At 40.5% G+C, this 26,952-nt stretch overlaps 1 protein-coding gene across 1 annotated transcript in view; it reads right to left on the bottom strand.

Moving 5' to 3' along the window:
• Nucleotides 1-1,899: 1,899 nt before the first annotated feature.
• The window catches only part of Myo3a (myosin IIIA), a 177,226-nt gene continuing 152,173 nt past the window's right edge, over nucleotides 1,900-26,952 (bottom strand). Inside the window, exons 30-33 of the mRNA XM_036188496.1 lie at nucleotides 12,491-12,594; nucleotides 10,609-10,649; nucleotides 9,469-9,612; nucleotides 1,900-2,494 (exon numbers count right to left, since the gene is read on the bottom strand). Coding sequence (XP_036044389.1) covers nucleotides 2,389-2,494; nucleotides 9,469-9,612; nucleotides 10,609-10,649; nucleotides 12,491-12,594 — 395 coding nt within the window. The 3' untranslated portion in view covers nucleotides 1,900-2,388. The remainder of the gene's footprint in view (nucleotides 2,495-9,468; nucleotides 9,613-10,608; nucleotides 10,650-12,490; nucleotides 12,595-26,952) is intronic.

The following is a 26,952-nucleotide window of genomic DNA, read 5'->3' as shown; positions in this document are numbered from 1 at the left end:
CAAATCCTGCAAATAATTTGCCTCAAGCCAGCTGGCTGGGGTTGAAGCTTTCTTACTATGGATGAGTGGTCTGAAATAAAAAGGTTCATAAACACACACACACACACACACACACACACACACACACGCGAGAGAGAGAGAGAGAGAGAGAGAGAGAGAGAGAGAGAGAGAGAGAGAGAGCATGTACGCACCTTCCAAGGAAGAAAAGGATGGAAACAAGAGGAAGGTAGAATCTCAACATCTGAATTTAACTTCTTCAAAAACTGTGACTTAAACCGGCACCGTTTAAATGCAACTGAAGCTCGCAGCCCTTAGTATTTTTAAATTAAATGGTGGTATTTACATTAAAAAAATATATTTTTTTTTGCCACTCCCCACTTCAGATGCAGGTGGGATTGGGTTTGTCTTTTAAAAACCCATCCCTTCCTAGACAGCAATTTGTTTTGTAAATTTGTTCATCCCCCCCCCAAGAGCCCATCCTCCCACTCCCCCCCCCCTTTTGCTCTGCTTGGCGATAACAAAAGAGCACAGGGAAGTAATAATTACAGCCATTAGTTCACAAAGGAGGCAGCGCAGACTGGGAGGGGAAGGCTGCTACCAGGAAGAAGGCTTTCCAAGGCTTCCCCTTTAATGCGGGGAGACCCACACCCAAATCTCCAGCACAGCCTTATACAGGAAGGTGTCCCGGGACGACCCATTTCCTGTCCACAGTGCACCCAGAAATCTCCGTGGCAGGTGGGGTCAAAGAAGAATATTTGGCACAAGTTTTCCCCATGTCCTTTTGGTGCTTAAATGTTGAGGGACCGAGAAAGTATAGATGGAAAGAAAAGGGGATGAAAACAACCACAACATTGCAATCTTCCACCAAGAGCTGGCTATTTGCTTTTCCAGTTTTACTTAATCTGGAGTGCAGGGGCTGGGATGGAGCTGTTTGTCTACTCTCTATCTAGAATTTAATATGCTTTTGCAGATACTCCCGTGAGGACTCCTGTATCCAGGAGCCACTGGAAGCCAGGATTGAAGGTCCCGTAGGCCATAGAGCAGCCTCCTCCCTACAGCACCTCCTCCAGGGAGGGCACTGGAGCCTCAAGAGAATCCTAGCCAGCTCAGGACACCCTACTCCCGCTTCCCCATATCGGTCCTGAGCCCTGCCATTCAGGTTTCTTGTGCCAGGTGCAGGTCCTGCCCATTGATCCATGGGGTCGGCGCAGTTAGGGTGACTCCTCTGTCCTTTCTGTTTGTCTGGCCCCAAACTGGAGTGGCGCTAACTAGGGAAGGAGCAGGGAGGAGAGCAGACCCCCCACCCCCTGCACAAGTCGGTGCCCAGGAGCTTTAGAGGCCAACTCTGAAGAGACCACCACAAAACAAATGTTATCAGCGCTCTCTGGTTTGTTTGCTCATACAGTCCTGCCTGGAACTCTGCCTGCACCTTCTGTACCCAGGTCTCTACATGGTGTAGACCTGGAAGGGTTAACCTGGAGAGTTTTTTTTTTTATTATTATTATTTTTATTTTTTAATTTTGTTTGTTTGTTTGTTTTAATAGGCTCCTGCCTCCCACCCACTGCCCTTTTGCTCACTTTTGTGTGGCCAACTTCCGGGGAGTCAACTTCAAATCTGTAGATTTAGAGATCTTTCCATCTGACAGTCCCCAGTGCCAGGACCAGTGCCAGCATGGGCTGGCCAGGAAGGCTGTGTGAGTGTGGGTTTGCAGGTTCGTCCATGATTCTCCGTAAGTTTTAGTAGACTGTGCTTTAGAGACTGGTGCTGGGGATTTGCTGATGAAGACAGAAGTCATCTGGGCTCCCACCACCAGCCCAGCTGTGTACCAGAGACAGAGGCCCCCAAGGCACAGGCACAAGGCGGGCAAGCCCTTGTCACACACACACTTCCCAGGCTGCTTACTTTATTTAGCAATATTATTAATCAAGAGAGGAGAAAACTCCTTCCCACTGCCACCTCACCCAACCTAGAGCGACTGTCCTTTGGTCCTGGGAAAGCCTTTTCAAGAAAGAAGAAATCTCTTAAATCATTTCAAAACGAGCAAAGGGAGTGGTGACAGCTCAGGCAGAGCGGGTACCCTGAATCTCAAACAGCAGAACACAGTGGTACATTAGGATCACGGGGGCGGCGGGCAGGTGGGAGAAGTCTGGGGGTCCAGTATCTGGAAACTCCCCAAAGGAGTTCAGATTCTCTTGGGCCAGGGCCTCCTCGAGGGGGCCCCAGTATTTGAGAGGGAACAGAGCTGGCAGGCCATCAGCAGCTCCAGTGCCTGAGGGTTCTGAGGGTTTCCGTGGGTGCCAGAGGGTGCCCCGCTGCTGCTGCTGCTGCTGCTTTGGTCCTTGTGGTGTCCCAGGGTCCGGCACTTTCTGAAGCTCTCTGTAGGAGCGCTACAACTGCTGCACCAGGCGCTGGCGCTGGGAGGTTTTGCGCAGGAGCCTTCTGTAGTCATAAGGGTTGGCTGAGATCTCCTCGCTCCCCTTGGCGGTCCAGCACCTGCAAGTCAGACCCGATTCTCACCATCAATGGCAACTGCACGTGGCGGTATTTCCACCTACCCTCCCAGGGCTGGGAGCTCCTCTTCCTTCAGCTATTTACCAAACACAGGCATTTAAGAAAAGTACGATCAAAATGCCAGGCTAAATGACCCAACATAGCTAGCTGTAAAAAAACGGTCTGCAGTTCTGCGGAGTTGAAACTAGTAGCTTTTGTGTTGGGAGCACTGGAAGACAGAGATTACAAAGGCTGGCTTTGTTTGGAACAATAACTCACAGCCAATAAAGACATACTTATTTTAGTGCCTTATTTTGTTTTGTAAAAAGACTTCCTTCGAACGTGAAACAGGAAGATTCAAGGTATATAAATAGATGCCTACCTTCTGGATTTTTTTGGTTTGTTTTCATTTTTTTTTTTTCGAGACAGGGTTTCTCTGTGTAGCCCTGGGTATTCGGGAACTCACTCTATAGACCAGGCTGGCTTCCACCTTAGAGATCTGTCTGCCTCTGCCTCCTAAGAGCTGGGATTAAAGGCCTGCACCACCACTGCTGCACTCACCTCTGGGCTTTTAAGTAGCTCAAATGTTTCTTTTAAACACTGCCTGGACCTGACTCATCACTCTAGTAGGGTCTCAGGTACTGCTTGCTTTGTTGACTTTTCAAGGCTTCATTTTTTTTTTTTTTTTTTTTTGAGACAAGTTTTCTCTACTTAGCCCAGGCTATCCAGGAGCTCATTCTATAGACCAGGCTGGCCTCAAACTGAGAGATCTGCTTGCATTTGCCTCCTTGGTGCTAGGATTAAAGATGTTGGCCACCACTGCCAGGCAGGCTTCTATGTTTTTAATGAAACTGCTTTCTGGACTCCAATCAACGTGTACTCTTAGTTTCTTCCTTTCTTTTTCAGAATAGGAAAAAAAAAATACCAATAACTCATGGGGTACTACAAGAGGCCCTAAATAGCAAAAGCAGTCTTGAACAAAAAGAACAAACCTGGAGACACCACATCATTTATTTAAAAAAAAAAATCTATTAAAAAAAATGATAGCAAACAAAACAGCATGAAAACTGGCATAGGCACAGACACATAGGCCAAGGAAATGGAACAGAGGGCTCACAAATAAACAGATTCATTTATAGTCCATTGGGTTTGAATAAGATGCCAAGAACTTATAGCAGGGAAAGGACAATGTCTTCAATTATCAATTTTTGGAAACTGGATAATTACACACAAAAGAATGGCATCAGAGACTTACTTTACAGCATATACAGAAAGTCCACTCAAGAAGATTAAAGATTTGAACTACCACCTAAGATTACAGCAAAATCTGCTAGAAAAAGAAAATATAGAGGAAAATATCTACAACTCTGGTTTGGACAAAGGATTTTTGGATATCACCACCAAATCACAGGCTGTGAGAAGAGTAAACACAAACACAGACAGATTGGATTATATTTTTAAAAAAAAACAGGCAAAGAGGATTAAAAAATACAGCAAAGAATCAAAACAGTGAAGAGACAACTGGATAAAAAAATTTGCAAGAGATACAATTGATAAAGGGGACAATGTCCAAAATCTACAAGGAACTCAAACAATTCAACAAAAACATGTGAAATGGTTAGAAAACGGGCAAAGGACACTTCCAAAGAAGGCACACAAACAACCAAAATGTACATGCAAAAATGCCCAATGCAAAGAAGGCATACAAACAACCAAAATGTACATGCAAAAATGCCCAATGCAAAGAAGGCACACAAACAACCAAAATGTACATGCAAAAATGCCCAATGCAAAGAAGGCACTACAAACAACCAAAATGTACATGCAAAATGCCCAAAGCAAGAAGGCACACAAACAACCAAAATGTATATGCAAAAATGCCCAATGCAAAGAAGGCACACAAACAACCAAAATGTACATGCAAAAATGCCCAATGCAAAGAAGGCACACAAACAACCAAAATGTACATGCAAAAATGCCCAATGCAAAGAAGGCACACAACAACCAAAATGTACATGCAAAAAATGCCCAAAGCAAAGAGGCACACAAACAACCAAAATGTAATGCAAAAATGCCCAATGCAAAGAAGGCACACAAACAACCAAAATGTACATGCAAAAATGCCCAATGCAAAGAAGGCACCAAACAACCAAATGTACATGCAAAAATACCCAATGGCAAAGAAGGCACACAAACAACCAAATGTACATGCAAAAATGCCCAATGCAAAGAAGGCACACAAACAACCAAAATGTACATGCAAAAATGCCCAATGCAAAGAAGGCACACAAACAACCAAAATGTACATGCAAAAATGCCCAATGCAAAGAAGGCACACAAACAACCAAAATGTACATGCAAAAATGCCCAAAGCAAAGAAGGCACACAAACAACCAAAATGTATATGCAAAAATGCCCAATGCAAAGAAGGCACACAAACAACCAAAATGTACATGCAAAAATGCCCAATGCAAAGAAGGCACACAAACAACCAAAATGTACATGCAAAAATACCCAATGCAAAGAAGGCACACAAACAACCAAAATGTACATGCAAAAATGCCCAATGCAAAGAAGGCACACAAACAACCAAAATGTACATGCAAAAATGCCCAATGCAAAGAAGGCACACAAACAACCAAAATGTACATGCAAAAAATGCCCAAAGCAAGACTAACTGTCACAGTCTAGGAACAAAGGATGCCAGTACCAATAGGGCACCACTCTGACTAGAAATAGGAAAGAAGCAAGTTCCCAGCTGTCTGACAACAAGATTGGTTTGCTTAAAGTGACACAGTCATTAGACGGTTAGGAAATCTCCATCTTCAGCAGCCTTAATAGATTGTCAAATTTTTAAGAGTGAAAATTTGAAATCATTTTGTTAGGTTAGAAGGATGATTCAGTGGGCAAAAATGTTCCCTGTGCAAGCCTGATGTCATGTGTTCAGATCTCTGAACCTTGTAAAAAGCCAGACATAGTGGTGGGTATTTGTAATCCTAGATTTGTATCCCACAGTGCTATGCGAGGTAGAGCTGGGAGAATTGCTCTAAGACCTGGAGTATATAGTGCAGCAGTAAGAAATAAGAGGCCTTGCCTAAAAACAAAGGCTAAGGTAGAATGCAAAAACCAACTTGCAAATGTTGTCGTCGGGCTTCCACATGCTGTGGTACATGTATACTGGAACTCACATACATATGATGCACATACACAAAATTAAAAAAAAATCACACGCTAAGGGAAGTAGCTAGAACAAACAGGTTATATGTATATTTTCATTTATATGAAATGTTCTGAATAACTACAGAAAGGAAATTGATTAGTGGGTTGCTGTGGGATATCTTTCTGTATGCTGTGAATATGTGTGGCTCTCATTGGATAATAAATAAAGCTGTTTTGGCCTATGGCAAGAAAGCTTACAACCAGGCAGGAAATCCAAGCAGAGATACCAAGAGATGAAGGGTGGAGTCAAGAGAGATGCCAGCTGCAGACAAAGGAGCCAGAAGATGCCAGCAGACTGGTAATGCCATGGCCACATGGCAACATATAGATTAATAGGAATGGGCTAATTTAAGATGAAAGAGCTATCTAGCAAGAAGCTGAAGCCATAGGCCATACATTTTGTAATTAATGTAAGCCTCCAAGTAATTATTTTAAAAGTGGCTGTGGGACCGTGAAGTGGTGGTGATGGTGGTGGTGGTGGTGGTGGTGGTGGTGGTGGTGGTGGTACTGAGAAACATCTGGCTACAGTGGTTGCCAGGGAACAGGTGTGGAATGGTGGCAATGTTGGTAGGTATTGGGTTTCCTTTGGGAATCATAAACATATCCTTTAGTTAGTGGTGGACCTGTAATCAAGTGGATATATTAAACCCACTGAATTGGACATTTTAAAATGGTCAAGTGAATTCTGTTGTATACATTCTATCCTAAAATTTAAAAAACTGATCAACATTATTGATCACCAAGGAAATACAATTTAAAATCACAATGAAACATGATCTCACACTATGTAGGATGTCTATTATCAAAATATAAATGCTGATGAGTGTTAGTGAGGATGTAAAGAAAAGGGAACCCTTGCACAGTGTTGGGAGAATGTAAATTGATACAACCATCATAGAGGACAGTGAGTATATTCTTCAAAAACATGAAGGTCTTAGTATTTAGCAACTGTTCTTAATGAGATCCCTAAATCTCACTACAAGGTATATCACCAAAGGAAATAAAGTGAATATTTTGAGAGATACCTATAGTCTAATGTTGGCTGCAGCATTATTCACAACACTCAAGACATGCAATCAAGCCATGTGTCCATCAATGGATGAATGAATAAACATGTGGTTGCTACACACCACGAGCTATTATTCAGCCTTAATGGGAATATGGATACATCTGGAGGACATTATGTTAAGGGAAATGTCAGCGAAGTTCTGTAAGACCTCACTCATGTGTACAGCCTAAATTGTCAAACTCATAGAAAGGTGCTCATCAGGGCTTTGAGACAGGGGTTGGGGACATACTGATTAAAGACTATTAAATTTCAGTTGGTATAAATAAATATAAGAGATGTATTTAGTGATGATAATTCATAGCAATACATTGATTACTTGAAATTGGCTTTGAGTTAGACTTTTAAGGCTATGCAAATTTTAATTAGTTCAATTTAGCTATTCCACAACATATGTGTATTTCAAAAATATTCTTTTCTATATCACAAATGCACATAATTTTAATTTATCAATTTAATTTAAAAATTTTATTTTAAACTTATCAGTTTATTAAATTTAATTTGTTAATTTAAAAAAATCCATGAAGTATTGTGTTTGTTATTACTGGTGCACCCCTTCCCAGGCCTATGTAAACCTTACTGGGCAATGTTATCAGCAGTTGGTGAATATATATTTGTAGCTATGGATGTGCTCATGCCCACATAAAGATACTCTTTCTGAATTAATACAATTGGGCGTCAAATTTTGCTAATTGTTCCAACATGTAATCAAGAGCTGTTCTTCTTTTGCATTTGCTTTTTGTTTTAAACCAGGATCTTACTGAGGATTAGTTACACTTTGCTGAGTTATCTCCACAGTCTTCCTTAGTTTAGAAAAAGTCCTCCTCTCTTGGAGTTACTTTGCTCATCATTGGTATGTGAATATCATTTGATCGTTTGATATAGAGACCACACATTTGTTACCCTAATACTCATTATTTCATTAAGTCCCCAGCATCGTGCTTTGCATAAAGTTACAATATTAAATAGTGGTTAAAGTCATTGAATCTAAGTTTATAAAATCCTGTGTTCAAATTTTCTGGCTTAATTTTCAAATTACGTGGGTGACTACAGTCACTAACATCTGGAGACTTAGCCTCCACACTCATAAATGAGGGCAGTAATAGTAACTGTCTTACCAGTTCAATGAGGTATCAGCATAATGCCTAGAACAAAGTAAGCACTCAACCAGTGGATCTAAATATACATCTGTGGATGTTGCTGGGAAGCAGGTGGTGTTTCCGGGATATAATGCCTTCACAGTAGGCATGGATCTGTTAGTTGGTGGAAGAGAAAGGATATACTAGAGACGGAGTAGAGTTAGCTGTTACAATAGGAAGCAGGCAAATCAGTGAAAAGCAGCTGAGCAGTGTGGAGAACCCTAAGTTGGAGATCCCTCACTCAGTTTGTGACCACAGACACATTATTTCATCTGTCTGACATTTGGTGTTCTATGCTCCCACAAAGAACTCTGTGCTTCTGCTAGAACCCCACCAAGTATGAACAGGTTATAGGTTTTGGTTCCAAGATGGAAGAATGCATCTTGGAGACAAGGGTTTAGAGATCATGGTGCAGGCAGATTTTGAAAAAGCAATTCAAGGGAGATAATAATAGCCATCAATATTAACAGAAATCTTCTTCTATGAACATAGTATGCTAAGCAGTTTATTATTTCATTTAATCTCTATAACAAGATAGTGAGGCAGGGATTTTAAAGATTGCTCTGTGGGTATAAAAACAGTGGCTTAAAGAGCTCAGAAAACACAAAGCATCTCAAGTGGCTCAATCAGGTTCAAACAGAGACACCTGAACTCCGAGACTTTTCTCTAACCATCATTACACACTGTGAAAGAGAAGGGTGAAGGGGTCTGGGTACCCTAGGCACAGGATGTTTGCTAAGGATTTCTGATCATCTCCCATTTGCCTGCTAATGCTCCTATTTCTGATGCAACATGTTATTTATTCTATTATGCACCCCTAGTCTCAAAACTTCAAATGAATTTTGGAGGAAAGAGGAAAATTATTCCCAAAGTTGTATATAAGCTGCAAGATAAATTATTTAATGTCACAAAATTAGTGATAAGATGAGAAAAATTATACCCAAGACACCTATTTTTTTCCATGAATCTTTTTTTTTTTTGCCCAAACTTATTTTTGGTTTGTTATCCCTGATTCTGAAAATTAGAAATGTGATTAAAAATCCAATAAGTAAGCTCAGTTATGGTGGCACACACCTTTTTAATTTTAATCCCAGTACTTGGGAGGCAGAGGTAGGTAAATTTCTGTGACTTCTAGGATAGCCTGATCTACATAGAGTTCTAGGCTAGCAAAGTTAAATGGTGAGACCCTGTCTCAAAAAATCTCCTGTGATTAAAATTACATTGTTTAGATCTTAATACAGATAAAAGAATGTAGTGTTGCTTATAGTTAGGATGACCATAATGTTTATCACTTAAACTGACACATTTCTAAAGGGATGTTATTAATAACTACATCAAGCAAAGGGGTGTGAATGGGGGCCTGTCCTAGGAAAACTGGAATGTATAACTGTACTGCCACTACATTCATGATTTTACTTTGATCAGTATATCACTAATAAGATGAAATATTCACGAAAATATGGTATTATTGTATAAAAAATTGCTTAAATTGGAATTTTTGAATTTCCATTCAAAGTTTATCACTGAGCATTATACAGACTGTATGTTATTACCTTTCATTAACCTCAGTGCATTGATCCTGCAGTTCCTTCTGTGGTCTCCATTCTCTTACATTAGAGCTATGTTCTTTTGGTCCAGAATGAGTGGGCAAAAGTTCCTTATAATAGAAATCTTCCAAACCTAGTAATTTTCCTTGACTGCAAATGAACACATAAACACACTACACAATCAGTCTAATTTCTACTCACTTGATTTACAGGCTGACAGTTTTCTTCTTAATATTTACTGTAACCTAGGAGCATCATAAACATGCCCACATATATGGGAGAAACCCTGAGATGTAGAAAATAGCACATCCTATTAATTAAAGCATCCCCCATCTCTGACCTTGAATAGAACGTTAGCTGCTGGACTGGCTTTTCTTGCATTTGTCGGGTTTGATTTCACATGAGCTGGTAGTTTTTAGAACTGACAGTGACAATGGTGTCCGGTTCGGTCAGTCTACATTCATAGTCACACCGGGCTCATGGATAACTGTCATGAAAACTGGCCTTGGTTGAGTGAATACGAAGCATTTTCATCCATAACCTTAACTGACTGCTGTTATAGGTACCACCAAGCAAGAAATAGGGAACTCTGCTTATGTTCAATATAAGCACCTCTTTGCATTCCTAGCATTATCTGAAAGTTATTTGACATGATAATAAGATTAAAATGTCAAAATATTGAAGTATTGAGAGACTGCAATATTATAGGGAAAGGAGCCATGTGAAGATAAGTGTACCTACCACACCTACCAAAACTGCAGCCCTTGCCATCCTAGCAACCCACAGAAAGCATAAAATGTAACATTTAATATGTATCCAAGGATCATAAAACAAAAAGGAAAAGAAAGTTTGTTGAAACTGAAGTGTTCTGATTGCTTAATTACCATTATTATATGGGTGGAGAAAGGTAGTCTATCCCAATGATGAAATTCATCCAAATCATATTTGAGTTCTTAGTGAATGCTTTGTATAGTTCTGGCTCAGTATATTTAATTTATATATTTCATGTAGTCCTCACACTTAGTACATACATGTGTTGAGACCATGCTACTTTCCAAATATATGTGATTGGTAATAAAATTTTAACATAAAGATTTATAGTTTTATTTGAACAAAATGATGCTTTAATTTAAGAAAGATAATTACCTGTCTTTTCTTGGTCTTCGTTTTTCTTCTTGGATTGACTTCTAATAGGAATAGAAGAATTGAGAATATGTAATATATAGTAATATATGCAATCATTATGTATGATATTTATTATCTCAATGATGGATAAGAAAAAAGGAGAACCAGGATAAGTGATTACTAGCTTATAAAACTATTTCATATAACACATACTATTCTAATTCTGTCATAGAATCCCATCTAAACAGAAGCTTAAATATGGATTGTTTTAGGATTTGGATCAAGAATGGAATGTGGGAGTGACTGACAATGGGTAGAGTTTAATTTTGGAGTGATAAAAATCTTGTAGAATGGTGATGGTTGTACTAAAAGCCATTTTCTGTTGTTTTCTAACTGAGCGACTTATATGACATGTGACATATCCCGACACATTATGAATGAATGCACCTACATTTGGACCTCTCTGTATGCACATCCATGTAGATTATGTAATAAACATTAGGTAGTTTGCTATTTGTGTTTGGAGCTAGAAAAGTGATCGAAGCCAGAGACAATGGTTCTCAACTCAGCAGTGACTGGGGGCCTGGCAGCTGATGAGATTTTTCTAAGGAACTTAAAGGTGAAAAGGTGGTAAGTTTGAATTCTGGGCAATACCATGAGGGAGAGAAGAACAGTGCAGAAACATGGTGAATTCATCATAGAGAAGGGGAAGACTAGAACTGGTCAGCTAACTGGGAAGTCTGATGTGAGCTTCATTTTTCTGCCTGTGGTGTGTCAATCTTGTTTCCAATCAACTCTCAGATTCTCTGGGTTTTCATGGGCATGGAGAATTCCTGCTCCTCCCTGCGGCAGTACAGAACACAGACTGAACAAGTATTACAAGTGGAGAGACCATATGAGTGGGGAAGACTTAGAGGTTGAGGGGATGCTGCTCGCTGTGGGAGTGTAAGCCATTTGCGAGGGCAAGCTGACATGGGACAACTCTGTGTCCAGTGAAGAAGTCATTGGAATCTGGACTTCTTGCTGATGGAGTTACTGAGCCAACTGAGGGAAGAACATAATCGAATTCACAGTTTAGAGAATTTTTTGGTGTAGGTTGGGGGAAGGTGAGATTTGAAGCCTGAAAAAACAGTCTGATTAAGAAATGGTGATGGTCAGAATTGGGGATACTCTATGTGGTTAGAGTATGGAATGGTAGCTAGAAGGCTTGATGTAGAAGGGCACAGGTGTCAGGCATAAAAGGGAGGGCAAGACCCAGGATAGATACTAAGTTCTCGGTTTAGGAAACCAAGGTGATGGCAGCCGAATGCTTGGAGGACAGGAACATGAGGGGAAGGGAAGCCTAGTAGAGATCATACACACTGCCAACTGAGTGGATCCAGGAGATCTCAATAAAGTTAATGGCCCTGATAGGAAGGGTAAGATGTTCACCCGTGGCTCACGATTCTGACCCGAGATACAAATGTAAAGTTAAGGGCTGGTTCTAGGATCTGCTATCATAATGGTTATGAACACATCTCATTATTGGCCAGGAATTTGCAGAAGCTCAACCAAGGTTCGCTTCTCTCTTTCTACTTGCATAACAACATACTCATTTCAGTGAATGCCTCTGTCTGGAAAGCTTTCCCATGATGGATTTCCCTTTCTACATTGGTATCTGTGTGTAAGCTCAACATGCGGCTACCAGAAGAAGTTCCTGGGAGAACACGGTAGGTCCCAGGCTATGCGAGAGGCCAGGACCATGAGGAAAAGAGCTGGAGAAAACAATGGGGCCATTTAACAGGCTATCTGTTCAATGGAATTCAAGGAGGGCCTTCATGTTGCAAGACCTTCTTCTGGAGTAGCCTGAGACAACCACAGCCTCCACTGGTCCTCAGTCTGATTGTAAGAATGAGCCACTTACATGGAGTAGATAGTAGTATTTAGAGTCTTCAGGGTTATTTAATGTTTTGGGCTTCCGGGGTCGTCTTGGAGGTCTCAATATTTTTGGCTCTTCTTTGGCGACACCTATAAGAAAGGTGATCATAAATAAGTTCCAAATTCCAGAAACTATGTTTTCCTTTGGGTGAATGAGAACTTCTATGAATATAAACTGTATTTGTTCTTCACTTGTATTATATTTCTAGTCACTTGTTCTCCTCCAATTGTCTGATGGCCTGGGACTTTGAAAGAAAAAGAAGAGGGAACAAAGAAGATAGAGAAGAGTTTGATAATGTGGAATAGAGACACAAGTCATAGAAGGGATGAGGCCAGGACTATTCTAATAACATACAGGTTGAATCTACTTATCTATTTTTACCTGAATAGCAAGAAATTACAAAAACAAAGTATCAAGTTATTATATATTCTTAGTAATTTTTAGAAACACTTTAAAGTTGTCTGTGATGAAATTTTAGCTTGACTTTAATACCATCTGAAGTTTGAATTGATGTATTATAACAACACTGTTGTGACAGAAATAAATTGAAGATGGCAAAGAATCCAAATAATTGCTGTGTGAGTGAGGAACAAAAAAGGTCCTGAGGATAAAGGAATTCTTGGCCCTGTATCCATCCAATTGTCTCTATTCAATCTGAGTATTATTACAGATTCCATTGAACATGGATATTGGGGTTGGACAGGCACAAAGGAGGAAGGAAACAGGGGAGAAAGCCAGCAGAAGAAAAACAACTTAACAAATTCTGTTTGGAAAATACCACAATGAAGCCTAATTCTTGCATAAGATCCAGCCAGCCCAATCCTAGCATGGCTGGGAGAAGGGCTTGTGAAGTCCCAGCTCTTGTCTGTGAAGCTATTAGCCATTGATGGCTGTTGGGGGAAGGAAGTTTTCTTCAGGGATGAGGCCCCTGAGGCGCTACCCATGTTCCAGTACCCAGACCCAGACAATAAAAGGACTCAGTGGGTATTTAAACAAAGAGAGCAAATGGAGCTGGTTGGGAGGGAAAAGTAGTGGGGGAGTAGAGGGAGAATTAGAGAGAGAGAATGGGAAGGTGAACATGACCAAAATATGTTATGTGCACATATGAACATCAAATAAAATGTTTTATCATTATTTAAATTTTTATGTATTTACTTTATGCATATGAATGCTTTGTGCGCCACATGACTGCCTAGTGCTGGTGGAGGCCAGAAGAGGGTGCTGGGTGCTTTGAAACTGATTCCTTGGAACTGGGGTTATAGATGGTTGAGAGTCACCAAGTGGATGGTAGGGACCAAACTTGGGTCCTCTGCAAGAACAGCCAGTGCTCTTAACCACTGAGCCATTTCTCCAGCCCCATAAATAAAGTCTTATCTTGAAAAACAAAATATCTTCTAGAAGGTCAAGGGTGCCCTTCACAGACAGCCTGTAGGCCCTTTCAACAGGCCCTATTAGCTCTGATTCCTGTGCCCTTGAGTACCACCATCATCATGCCTTCAGACCCAAGGACCCTATTTCTGAAGGTGACTCCCTTCTCTGCTTTTCCTGAGTTCCCAGAACTTCAGGAAACCTATCCTAAATACTCAGTGAAGGTTTTCTGGTTGAGGGTGGAGCTACAGTTCAGCAGTTAATAAGAGAGCTTCCCACTCTTTCAGAGGACCAGAGTTTGGTTGCTAGTACCCATATCAGGCACCTCACAGCCTCCTATAACTCCAGCTTCATGGGAATCTGATCACTGCTTCTGGCTTCAACTAGCATCTGCACACATGTGTGTAGCACACACACACACATGCACACACGTACACATGTATACACACACACATGCATGCATGCATGCACACGGGGCAAACTGCATCGACAAACCAAGGCCTCAGAGGAATCCTACTGATGTAACATTGTGATCTCAGAACTCTGAACCTCCAGAATGCAAGGCAACAGTTACACTGCTTAAGCACCTTGGTCTGTGGTTTGTTATGGCAGCCCCAGAAAATGAATACAGAACTCAAGCCTGTATTTGTTGCTACTGCTTTCTCTCTCTCTCTCTCCCTCCTTTCCCCTCTTCCTCTCTCCACCACACCCCCTCCTCTCTCTCTCCCTCCCTTCCCTTCTTCCTCTCTCCTCCCACCTCTCTGTCTGTATGTTTGTAGGCTTGAAGTCAACAATTGATTGTTCACCACTTATTTACCGAGCCAGGGTTTCTTGACGAACTAGGAGTTTGACGATTACTGCTAGTCTGCATAGCCAGCTTGCTCCTAGGATCTCCTGCCTCTGTTTCCCTAGTGCTTTTCTAGTGGTCGCCATGCTTGCCTGGCTTTTATGTGACCTCTGAGGATCCAAACTCTGGTCCCTGTGCTTGCAGAAGAAGCGCTTTATCCCCTGAGTGGTCGCTCAACCCTTGATGTTTAGGCCCTTTGTCTATGATAGTTTTTATATAATGGGCTTGCAGAGCTGTGGGTGATAGGGATGCTTATTCAAGTTTTGAAATCCCCCTGATAGACTCCTGACCTTGCCCAGGTGGACAGCATGGTGCAAGAGTGTGGGGCTGTCAGGAGGTTTGTGGCCACATTAGCTGACAGGCATTGGGCTGTGTGGATAGTAGATGTTCACCAGAGTTTTATTAACTGGGTCACTGACTTGTCATCATACATAAAAGCAAATATCCAATGCTCCAACGATAAATGTAAATAAGACAACCAATAAAACTCTGGGAAGAAAATCCAGGTGAATTCATGAAGTACTTAGGGCTATAAATACCTTAATCAATTCAGGAGTCAGAAAGCATGCATATTTGTGCATCTTACATAGCTAAGGAGCTGAGATGTGAGTAGGTCAGGGATACAAGACTTGCCTAGTGCATTTGAGGCCCTGGTTTCAACCCCAAGCATCATATAAAAAAGGACAAAAGCCTTTGTGTGGCAATAAAATCAAAAGGCACAAGGCAAAATTGGAAAGCTGGATTTTACAACCCCACTGACAAAGAATGGGCTGTTGATGTAAACACAGAGTGCTGACAAAGGTGTACAAAGTACAGACCAGCAGGAGAAAGGATGACAAAAGACAAGGATGAGAAGATCAAGATGAGCAAATTAATAAAGCAAATCAGCATCAAAGGCAGCTCGACAAGCGGGGCATGCTGCAACAATGATCCTTTATATCATAGACAGATGAGCAAAGTTACAGAGAAACATAACCCTTATGGGCAGGATGTCAGAACAAGTATATGTTTATAGATGGCTGAAGCAAATGCTGACTGTTACAGACTTTTAGGAAAGTAGACCCACAATAAACAAAACAAAACAAAACAAAACAAAACAAAACAAAACAAAACAAAAACCTTTCCTCTCAATAATCCTATTACCTCTGAAATCTATCCCATACAGTTACAATTCTAGTAAACAAAAATAACTTCGAAGATGTTCACTCCAATATTTTTCATAGTGGTAAAACTTGAAATAAAGCAAGTAAGAACACATAACATGTGTTTGCAAAGCATAGGGAAGAATATGTGTTTTATAATAAGGGCTCCTAAGAGGGGAATGAAGTGGGTTAGATGCAAGGAAGGAAGCAGGACAAAAAAGGAAAAGAAAATGTAAGCTAAGAACACATTTATAAAAACATTTATAAATACTCAAGCGGGTGTGAATGTATCATAGCCCTAACAAAGTACAAATTCTTTGAATTGAGTTTTCAGGATTTCCAAGTACTTTTATGTTTTATAGAATTCACATTAGCTCAGTTTTTCAGCTCCTCCTCCTCCTCCTCCTCCTCCTCCTCCTCCTTCTTCTTTTTCACCAGGACATCTAAAATGGGGCTGATAGTGTTAAGGAGGGGTTGTCCCTTGTGTGGTGGACAGCTGGGGAATGAAAACGGCTGATGGGTCTGATTGCTCTGCCGAATTTCCTTGGACGGCTTTGTTTTCTGGTTTCTACAAGCTTTCTTTTTCCACAAGTCTATCAGCACACAGGAGAGGCACAAGTTTATTCTGTGCCCTGATGTCCTTCTTCATTGCCTCCTTTGGGGAACACAAGCCTTGTCAACTAATCACCCTGTCCCCATAATTACAAGAATGACACAAACATTTATAATCACAAACTTTCCACAGTGTATCAATGTTGGCACTAGCATAATTAGGTTTGTGGCTATTTCATGTGATCTGAATGATAAATGCTAGCTTGCAAAGGTTACAGCCAGGAGGTAAGGCATTTATTAATATTGTAGTGCTGGTAATAATTTTCTTAAGTGTTTTGATTTATCAGAAATGTACTTTTTGGATAATGAATTAACAAGCATTTCAATATTTTACTTCAAGAAGGAAGAAGACAAATTTAAAACGAATTGCTAGCATTTGCTTCAGAAAGTTAAAGTTGGGTTTTCCCCCTCATTTTAGTGATAATTACACTATTTTACTTATATATTCATACAATGTGATTTGCATGAGTGTCAAGTGCCTAAATCAGGTGTCAGCAGCTGCTCAGTAAGCTACTCTAACAATTCTCTTAATAAACCTATTTTTTCAGTTTTTGTAATTTTCCATGTCCTCTTGACAGGCTGTGACTTTCAAGAAATATAATGACCTACCACATTCCTAAGGACTTCTCCCTAGGCACCTTAAAAACAGATTCACTCAGGACTGAGGGCCACTTGCATTTTCCCCATTCAGCTAATCCACCCTCTGGTCAGGCTAGGAAACCTGGAGACCTGAATCCGGGTCCTGGGTGTGCAGCTAAGTTCCCAAGTTCTCCTATTATTCTGGCCTGATCTCCTTCCTTTCTCTCTGGGAGATCTGCTGCTCACTTCTCACTGGATCTGGTTTGAGTTTTTGCTTTTCCCATGGGTACTCTTAGCTGACAGGAGGAACAGGGTTAAGGTTAGGGGCTTTCCTTGGCTGAGTGTCCTTGGCAGCACGGGTGGGGCATGCTGTCCCATTTGAGTGGATCAGTTTCAGGCTTCTGACCTCAACAAGAAAGCTCCTCCCTCCATCTGAGCTGCATAACCAAGGCTTTGGACACCAGTGATGGCTTATAACCACTGATATGCTACCATGGACATTCAGTGTTTATGAAATCTCTGCTTTGGGAACTTGTTACTAACACACAGAGCCTTGAGGATGTTTAGGCCTCCACCTGGCCCTCCTATCATTTTTTTTCCCTTAAGTATTTTTTTTTTCATATGTGTTGGAAGGTATTCTGCATGCTATGGGAGAATGAGATAGGCAGTCATCAATATGACTCAGATATAAATTCTGGGACCTCCAACAGTGACCTGCCTGCAACATATACTGTTGCAATAATGGCACAAATGATATGGAGTAACCAACCACTTTCTGATTGGATATAAGCCCCACTCCATGAGATAGAATCCATACCTAACACTGCTAAAGTGGCTACGAACCAGAGAATAGATAGGTCATAGGCTTAGGGGAAAATCTACTACTATTATTCTGCTAAAGGAACACAACAATAAAATAACTCCTAATGACAGATTGCTATACCCACTGATTGATGCTTGACTCAGTCCTCTTTAGAAAAGCTTCTTCTTGTAGTAGATGGGAATTAACATAAAGATCCACAACTAGATAATGTGCAGAGAGTGATTTTGGAGCACTCAGTCCTTAATGGGGTATCTTCATTTAGTTCTTCCCCTCAAAGTTATGTGATCTATGCATAAGAGGAGGCAGAAAGATTGAAAGAGCCAGAGGTGGTGGATGGCTTCAAGGAAACAGTATCTTCCAGATACAACAGGACTGATCCTCTGTAAAACACAGATGGGAGTTTGAGATCCTTCTCAAAGAGGTGAATTACATTAATATTTTTCAAAAGCCATTACTTTTTATTAGAACATGTCCAATCACCCGGTTCCTGGAAGAGATATCAAGCTAGCTTTGGCATATTTGTAGATGAGACACTATCGGGCAGGGTGCAGAAGCTCTGTTCTAGGTTGTAATGGTGTTGGACAGGTTCTTCATTTTACCCAGCACTGAAGGCAGCAAAGGTGGACTGTGTCTGCTCGGTTCCAGTGAGGACTTTGCTCATTCAATCAACCACTGAGCCTTTCTAGAACTCTTGGCAATGAACTGCCTCTCTTCGGGAAAGAGTGAGCTGTTTTATTCCCATCCTGCAGCAATATTTCATCCTGTAGTTGGATTAGCTAGCAGATTGCTATGGTTATTATTTGATGAATGTATTTTAAGAGGCACTAATATTCCATGGATGGCATGTCATTACTTATTCTTTTCTTTATATCCAACCTTGTTTCTTAGCATGTACACACATTTTTCTCTTTTTAAGCTCTGATCATTTCCTTGGCTATTTCCTCATAAGTTGTTTTACTGGGTAAATTATATAAACAATTTCTTTTCCTTCCTGCTTGCCTGCCTTTCTTTTTCTCTCTTCTCCTTCCTGTATATTGCCATGTCATTTTTTTTCAAGATATTGCGTAGAGTTTGGCAAGAATAAATGAGTACACTGTCACCACTATTCAACTTTTCCCCATACTTGCAATTTTGATAAGGTCAAAACAGTCACTTGTTTTAATTTATACTGTTTATTCCTAGATGTCACATGTGTTCATTCACCAACCGTGTAACCACGTATGCAAACAAATCGATGTCTTGAGTCTACTTTCCACTGTGAGCATTCCTGGCTTTCCTAATCTGTTCAAGCACTTTCTCTGTCTCACACAGTGACCTGCATATTCATTTAAAATACTCTCACTAGTTTATTTTCAGCTTTTCAATCTTTAATGATTCGTTTGAGTCCCTAGAAGGTCTGTGTAGCCTAAATCTTTTATCATTTTCCTCTTGCGCCTTTAATTTCCATGCGTTGTCTTTTTCTGAGCAGGGACTGTGGAGTACTCAGGCCACAGACATTAGTTTCTGTATTCCCCAACTATAAAAGAATAACAACAGCTCTGGAAAAGGTTTGGATAGTCAGTGAGGAGTAAGAATCTACCGAATTGTCTCTGACATCAGAAACAGTTTTAAACACTATCCACCTGTGTCTTGTTGGCTTGCAATATATCTTTTAATAAATATAGGTTGATTTTAGGCTTACTCAGTTTAGGCCTACTCATTATTGTATTGACTTTTATAATAGAAGCATATGTGTTCAGTGATGACATTGTTTTATTCATTTTGCTGATGATGTATTTTTTTTCTGTCTGAAATTTATGAATGATCTTTAGGAATATTAAAGTTCTAGGGGCAGAGATTTTGAATGTAATGTTTTATTTCATTTTCCACTGTTATTGAAAATAGATTCTTTTTTTTTCATACAGTATCTCCTGATTATAGTTTCCCTTCCCTTTACTCTCCTAATTCCTCCCTATCTCCTCTCCCATTCAGGTCCACTTCCTTTCTGTCTCTCATTAGAAAAGAATAGGCTTCTAAGAGATAGTAACCAAACATGACAAAATAAAAAAAAATCACACCAGAGTTAGACAAGGCAAACCAACAAAAGGAAAAGACTCCCAAGAGAAGGCACATAAATTAGAGACACACTCAGTCATACATTCAGGAGTGCAATAAATACACTAAACTGAAAGCTATAGTATATACACAGAAGACCCTCTGCAGACCTGTGTGGGCCCTGTGTTTGCTGCTTCGGTCTCTGGGAGTTCATGTGAGAGATTTGCTCAGTTGTTTTAGAGTGCCTTGTCTTCCTTATGTCCTCCATCTTCTCTGGCTCTTACACTCTATCCACCTCCTCTTCTGTGGGATTCCTTGGGCTTTGAGGGGAGCGATTTGATGGAGACATCCCATTTAGAGATGTGTGGTTCAGTCTTTCTTTCTGTGTGTAATGTCTGACTATGGGTCTCTGGTTTCTGCCTGCTGGAGAAGGAAGCTTGAGTATAACATTTTAAATTCTTGCAATTTCATAGTATCTCACCTTGCAATCTTGAAGCCCAACACATCATTCTGTCACACATCTATTCTTTATTGTCTATTTGTGGTTTCTTCGTAAACTTCATTTCAAGATATTAATTCCCACTGTTATTTCCAACCAGTTATTTTTCTATTGTAATATTTTATGAGAAAGAATAACTATGATATCTATCAATCTATGTACCATCTATTCATCTATCTGTCTGTCTGTCTATTTGTCTATCTACCTATCCATCATCATCCATATCTTATGTCATCATTTGTATATCCATACCTAACTTTGTTGCTGATGCAAATTACTGTTTAGACCCACTCTTTGCATTAAGGCCGGACTCACATTGTCTTTTAACTCTTGCCATCTTACCCATCTGCTTTCACGATCATGCCCCTCAGAAACATCTCCACTTTCAAACTACATCAGAGTAAACTGATGCTTTTTTTAAAATTTAATTTTAATCCTGCTCTTTAATGAAACGATTTTCATTGTTTTTTATAGTTAATTATGATGTTGGTATTTAGGTTAGGAAATGTACACATTGCTAAAGAATATCCTCCAGTTTTTAGTTTACTGGGTTTTGCATTTTATCAATACTGCATACTGGATTTTATTAAAACCAGCTTTGGTATTTATTAAAGTGGCTTTTTCTTCTGACCTTTTGATATAGCTTTATATCCATATGTATTATTTGGACAGTCTTTCCTACATGCTGTTGCATTCCACTGGCAAGTACTGTTTTTTAGGAATTTACCTTTAAATTCATAACTGAGATTGGCTGATTCAGCTTTTAACAAAACATTGCCTTGAGAGCTTTTGTTCTAAGATGCATAGGATTCCTAAAATAGATGTCATTTTATTTTTTACATTTTTTCAAATGTAACATACAGAGTGGATATTACCTGTTCTTTTAACATCTGAAGGCATTTGCCTAAATATGTTCTTAGAAACTTTTTTTGTAAATAATTCTTTGATGGAATTACCATTGCAATGTTTTTCTTTGGAAAGCATATTACATTAAGTAATTACTTTAGAAAGGTTAATTTCCTTTTCAGAAGGCAGATATTTCAGTATCTTCATACTTGGTACAATCCTATTCTTATTGCTATTTATTTGTAGATTAAAAATAATCAGGCATTTTTTTCTTTTGTCTTTTAGTAGCATGACCTTATCTTCATTTATGTAACTGTATTTCTGTCTTGTAGTCCCACCCCCAAATGCCATCGTGTTCGAACCCCACAAGGGCTGAATCAATTCATTTGGTGAGCCTCATGATTTAATGGTCTCAGGGAATGCCTTACAGACATATCTAGAGGTGGGGTTCACTGTATCTAGTCGAGTTGGCAATCAAGATCAATTATGACACCTGATTATTCTAAATTTGGAATTTATTGACAGTTTATAACCAATAATCATTTAAATTATATTGAATGGTAACTATTAGAAGAAATTTAAAGCATTGTATTTGTAAAAATAAAAACAAAAGTAACATGTCAACATTCATTTTAAAGCAGTTTGCCTTAATTTCATGATGTAAAGAATGGACTTCTGACATGTTAACTGAATCCATTCCAGCAAAACACTTAAAACTGAAAGCTTGAAAAGGAAACAAAATTTTTACAGTCAAATTATTTTTTTACATCACATAGATTTTTAACTCCTCAAGACTCCAGAGGACATGAAGTTAACACGGAAGCAGAAAAGCAATTAACAACGTGTTTCCAACTGCCCATTAAGTTTTTGATACAGATGCATGCACAAAGGCCAACAATGCTGGCAGCATGGGTGCTGAACAGTTCCTTGGCATGTTTGGACACTATGTTACTCATTTATACAAGATCGGTTCCAACGGAGATTACATAACTGCCCTTAATAGGACAACTTTGCAAGTAAGGCAAATTCATATACAATGCTTTTATTATTTTATACCAGTAGAGAAAAAGGCCTTTCAAAGATGTAACATGCTTTTAGAATTTGTAATTAGTCATCATTGGCTAGTTCCTAAACCTCTTAAAAGAATAGTCAGGCCAGACTATTTTTCTTTTTTATCATATGATATTCTGAAGTCAAGAAACAAGCAGTGAACGGATTTTTGCCAAACCCTCCTGCAGCCGTCAGTGCAACCCTCCCCAGTGGAGGTGACCATGGCAAACTGAGTCCTCTGGAAGCCCTGAGCCCCTTCTCCCTCCCTTAAAGTGTTCCTGAAGGTGTTTTGTCATGTGACCAGAAAAGTAACTAACACATCAAGGCTATTTTATGAATGACATAAAACTTTCAAAATAAGTGTAAAGACAATGTTATTTCCCCACTGACATGTACTTTGAAGACAATATTAAAGCTTTTTTCTTTCATCAGTATGTGTGCAGAGCAAGGGCCGTCTGTGACTTGGAATGCACTCACAATACCATGCTAATGAAATAGAATAGCATCCTTATGTGTTTACCTTGCACCACCCAAACTTGCAGCCTGCTGGCTTAGTCAGTGCTTCTTTGTAAGAGAAGAAAGGGAGCTTCCGCCTATGGTACTAGGGTTATTATCCCACAATTGATCTTTGTTTCTTCCTCTTTACAATGGTCAACACAAATTGCCAGGTTTTTCCTTAGAGGTACCGGGTGTGCCAGGAAGTGCATGGCAGGAGTGGCCTGTCGAGTTTGTGCTCAGAGGGGTTCATAGTACATCAGCCAGCTGCCTGAATCTTCTCTGCACAGTTGAAGGAAGACTCCCACACAACCATGTTTTCCTTAGCTGAACTTTGTATGTGAATAGCTGTTCTGCTTAACTAAGAATATCTTTATCAGGTCTTCTTCTCTGATCAGAGGAGCTTAGAAGCCAACAATATATAAGGAAATCAGCAAGGATCTAAGGAATGAATTGTTTGAAAAAAGCAATTTGCAAAGCCTTATTCCCCCTGGAATGCTTTGTTATGTTTATTGTGTTTAGGGGAAATGAAACAATGTTCTAGCTGATTAATAAACAGATATTGAACATCTACTGTGTGTTGAATAAATGGGCATACAGTGTGTGAAGCAATCCTGGGTGGGAAAGGGTTGGGGGTAAGTAAATGTAGACTGTGGTCCTGATAATCCATTTCTGCCATATGTACTCAAATGCCTTTGGGAAGCCTGTGATGCCAATAAGGTGTGTGAAGATACCTGGGGGAAAGTTGCCAGAATGGAAAAGATAAGAAATGGATAGTTGGACTTCTGGGTTTAAATGTGGTCACATGATAAGCATACGCTGATCTATAAGAGCAATTAGCATCTACAATTTAGGATGGGGGTTTCCCAGGTTAAGTGCAGAGTCCATGATGCTCAAACAACACCTGGCCCAGCTTGCTACTTTAAGCTTTTTCAATTAAACTTCACAATGAATCTTTTTCTTTTTGAAAAAAAAAAAAAAAAAAAACAACACCAACAAACCTCAGATATTTAAAACTTATGAAACATGAGCTCAGCATGTGGCTCATACCTGTAATTCTAGAACTCAAGAGGCTAAGTTCAAGACCCAAGCTGCATAGAGAGTTCTGGGCTAGTCTGGGCTACACAGTGAGTTCTGGGTTGTTTTGGGCTGTCTCAAAAACCAAAACCAAAATATAAGAGTAAAGATGACACTGATACATCCCAGGAAGAAATCTCTGATATGGCCCAGTGATGATCTGTACCCTCTCTCCATCCATGCCTTTTCTAATATTCAAAGACCATCTGGAGGATTTAGGAAGCAGCTGCCACTAAGTGGGAAGGTCTACAGGATTCTATACTTCTCTGCACACTTGAGCTCTGAGCAATGTCCTGCAGTGTCCTCTTTGCCATGTCTATCGGGTTTTGAGCTCCCCGGTTTGCCCTGTTTCTCTGGTGCTGCTCTTTGCTGGCTCCTTCACCTGTCCTGTTTATCTGTTTATGTCTGAGCTTTTCTCACTTCTTTCTTCCCTTCTTGATCTTAAAAATTCCACCATAAAAGGGGGAGCCTACTTGGAAGGGGTTAGGTCACTGTGGTTCTCCGTTGAGGGGGATATTGGGTTGCAGGACTCTTCCTCTCTCCAGCTTCTTGGACTATGTGGCCATCTGCGCTCATGAACTCTTCTATATAGCATGCCCCAAAGTCACACTATATTGCTGTTCTTCACGGAATCCTTCCCACCAGGGCAACGCCCAGCTGATCATGTCAAAACCTTTGACTCAATGTTTTTCTTATACAATCAAGCCTCCCAATCCTCTGTGATCTACCAATGAATATAGATAGAAAGCATACTTTTAGCTTTCTTGCTAACTATCCATGGTTCTTTCCATGCTATCAAATCCTATTTACACAAGACAAAATGAATTGTCTTCAAAAAATAAAGTTGTTTACATAGGACAAAATTATATTTTCACCATTGTAATAATTCAGATACACAATACTTAACTTCCTTTTTTTTTTTTTTTTTCCCTAAACTGGACTTAATTCCTACCTCTTAGCACTAATTTCTGTTTCCTAGTATTTTTAAAAGAATGTGTGGAGGATGTGCACATATGTGTGATCACGTGTGGGGGCCAGAAGTTGATGTTGGGTGTCTTCCTCTACCGCCTTCCAGTGTAGTTACTGAAGTAGGGTCTCTGGGTGAACCCAGAGCTCACCAGTTTGGCCAGTTTAGCTAGTCATTGTATAATCCTGTCTCTCCTTTGTGAGTGCTGGTCTACCCAGGCTGCCACACTCATCAGGCTCTTTTATCCCTGTGCTGGGAAGCCAGACTCGGGAGCTCCTACTTGTTCAGCATGTGCTGTACTCACTGGGCCACTCCCCACTGCCTTCTGGCATTACTTCCAACAAATCCTGCTTTCAATTGTCTTAATATCTGAAGTCAGTATCTTAATACTATCCCCTTTTGCTAACTGGAGCCACATCAACATTGGAGGTGAGGTGAAATAGGAGCAGCTTCCTTGCATTGATGTAGAGAGGCCATTTACTCTGTGGTTAGTAATTAGCATCTGCTGGGGGACCATCTCATCTGTCTCTGATGGCTTGAAGGCATCTCCCAACATCACACTTTATTCCTGGGCTCTGCCCTGTGAAGTCTGGTGTCTTGCTGATCTGGGCTCTCTCCCAGGCACTTTCTTAGTTACTATTGAGTGTGCAGGACTTTAAAGAGGTAGAGTGGAACTCATCTTCTCTACACATGCAAGGACAAAACCCTCAGGTGGCTTCAAGAAGTGCTTCTGAGTTACAGTCTTCTTCCTGACACATGCCAGCTCAAGAAGAGACAATGGCAGGCTGAAGAATAAAGTGAAGACCGGTGGCTTCTGCTTTCAGGCCTGCCCAGCCTTCCCAAGAAGAACAAAGCAGAAAGCTGGCAACACACCAACAGCTCCATTCATCTCCAGGACTCTCTCACTTCCGTCTTTCCTTTTGTGCAGTGATGGGAGTAGGAACCGCTGGCCTTTGCCTGGCTTTTCTGCATCCCCACACCATCTGCACCTTCAGCTGCCTCTGAAATCTAGAGGCAGTCTACTGTCACGGTCCCTCACCCCTCTCCCCGCACCCCCTCTATCTAGTCCCTCTGGCACAGGACATGGGCAGAAGCCAACCTAATAGGCTCTTGCTGAATTTTGTTCTTCTCACTGTAAGACAAGATTCTGGTCAAAGCCAGGAAGCATGAGTGTAGCAGCACCCATGGGGCCCTCTATGCACACCTGTGTCTGTTAATCTTCACTACAAACAATATGGCATGGCACTTGATAGGAACTTGAAGATACTGTCACTTTCTTCCAGGTCAGGCAAATGCCCACTGTCATCTTAGTTTTTTTTTTTTTTTTTTTCTTCAGATAGTTTGGCAAGGAAAACAGCTACAGGAGGTCAGGTGACTTCCTGTTTTTGCTGAGAGCTACACGTTGCAGAAATCAGATCAAGAGAGCAAAAGGGCTTAGAAGTGAAGAGAAAGAAAGGATTTTCTCAGAAGAATCCTGGAGAGTCAGCAGGTCCTGGAGGGGTGGGTAGGGCTCCTGAGGCTTTTAGTAGAAGCTTCCCAATCCCCCCTTCCCTGCCCCCACCACACCCCAGGATAGGATAGGCCACAGAGAAGAGACTACCTGGGACATGGGTGGAACCAGATTTCTGGCTTTCTGATCCTATTTGCAGGACATGCTGCTGCTGCTGTGGAGACTATAGCGGCCAGTAGGGGACATGGGTGTCCTGATAATAACTCACAGACAAATAACTGGTGGCTATGGGCTCTACTTGCTCCTTCAGAGACACAGAAGATCCCAGAGCCTTTGCACATTCCTAAAAGACTGGGATCTGATAATTCCAGAGATGGGGCAGAGTGTGACTAAAGATGATGCTGATGAGGATGTGGATATGAGAGAACCCTTACACAGTACTAATGGGAATGTAAACCAGTGCAGCTACTGTCTGCGGAAATCAGTATGAGGGTTTCTCAAAAATCTAAAAATAGATCTACCATATGGTAGATAGACCAGATAGACCACTCCCAGGAATTTACCCAAAGAACCCCAAGTCATCATCATCACAGAGATACCTGATATCAATGTTAGTTACAGTGCTACCAGAACCAACTGAGGTGCCCAACAATAGAGA

Source organism: Onychomys torridus, chromosome 5 (genome assembly GCF_903995425.1).
Source record: "Onychomys torridus chromosome 5, mOncTor1.1, whole genome shotgun sequence".
NCBI lineage: Eukaryota > Metazoa > Chordata > Mammalia > Rodentia > Cricetidae > Onychomys > Onychomys torridus.
The sequence above is the reverse complement of the archived record's forward strand: the minus strand, read 5'-3'. Positions and strand labels throughout refer to the sequence as shown.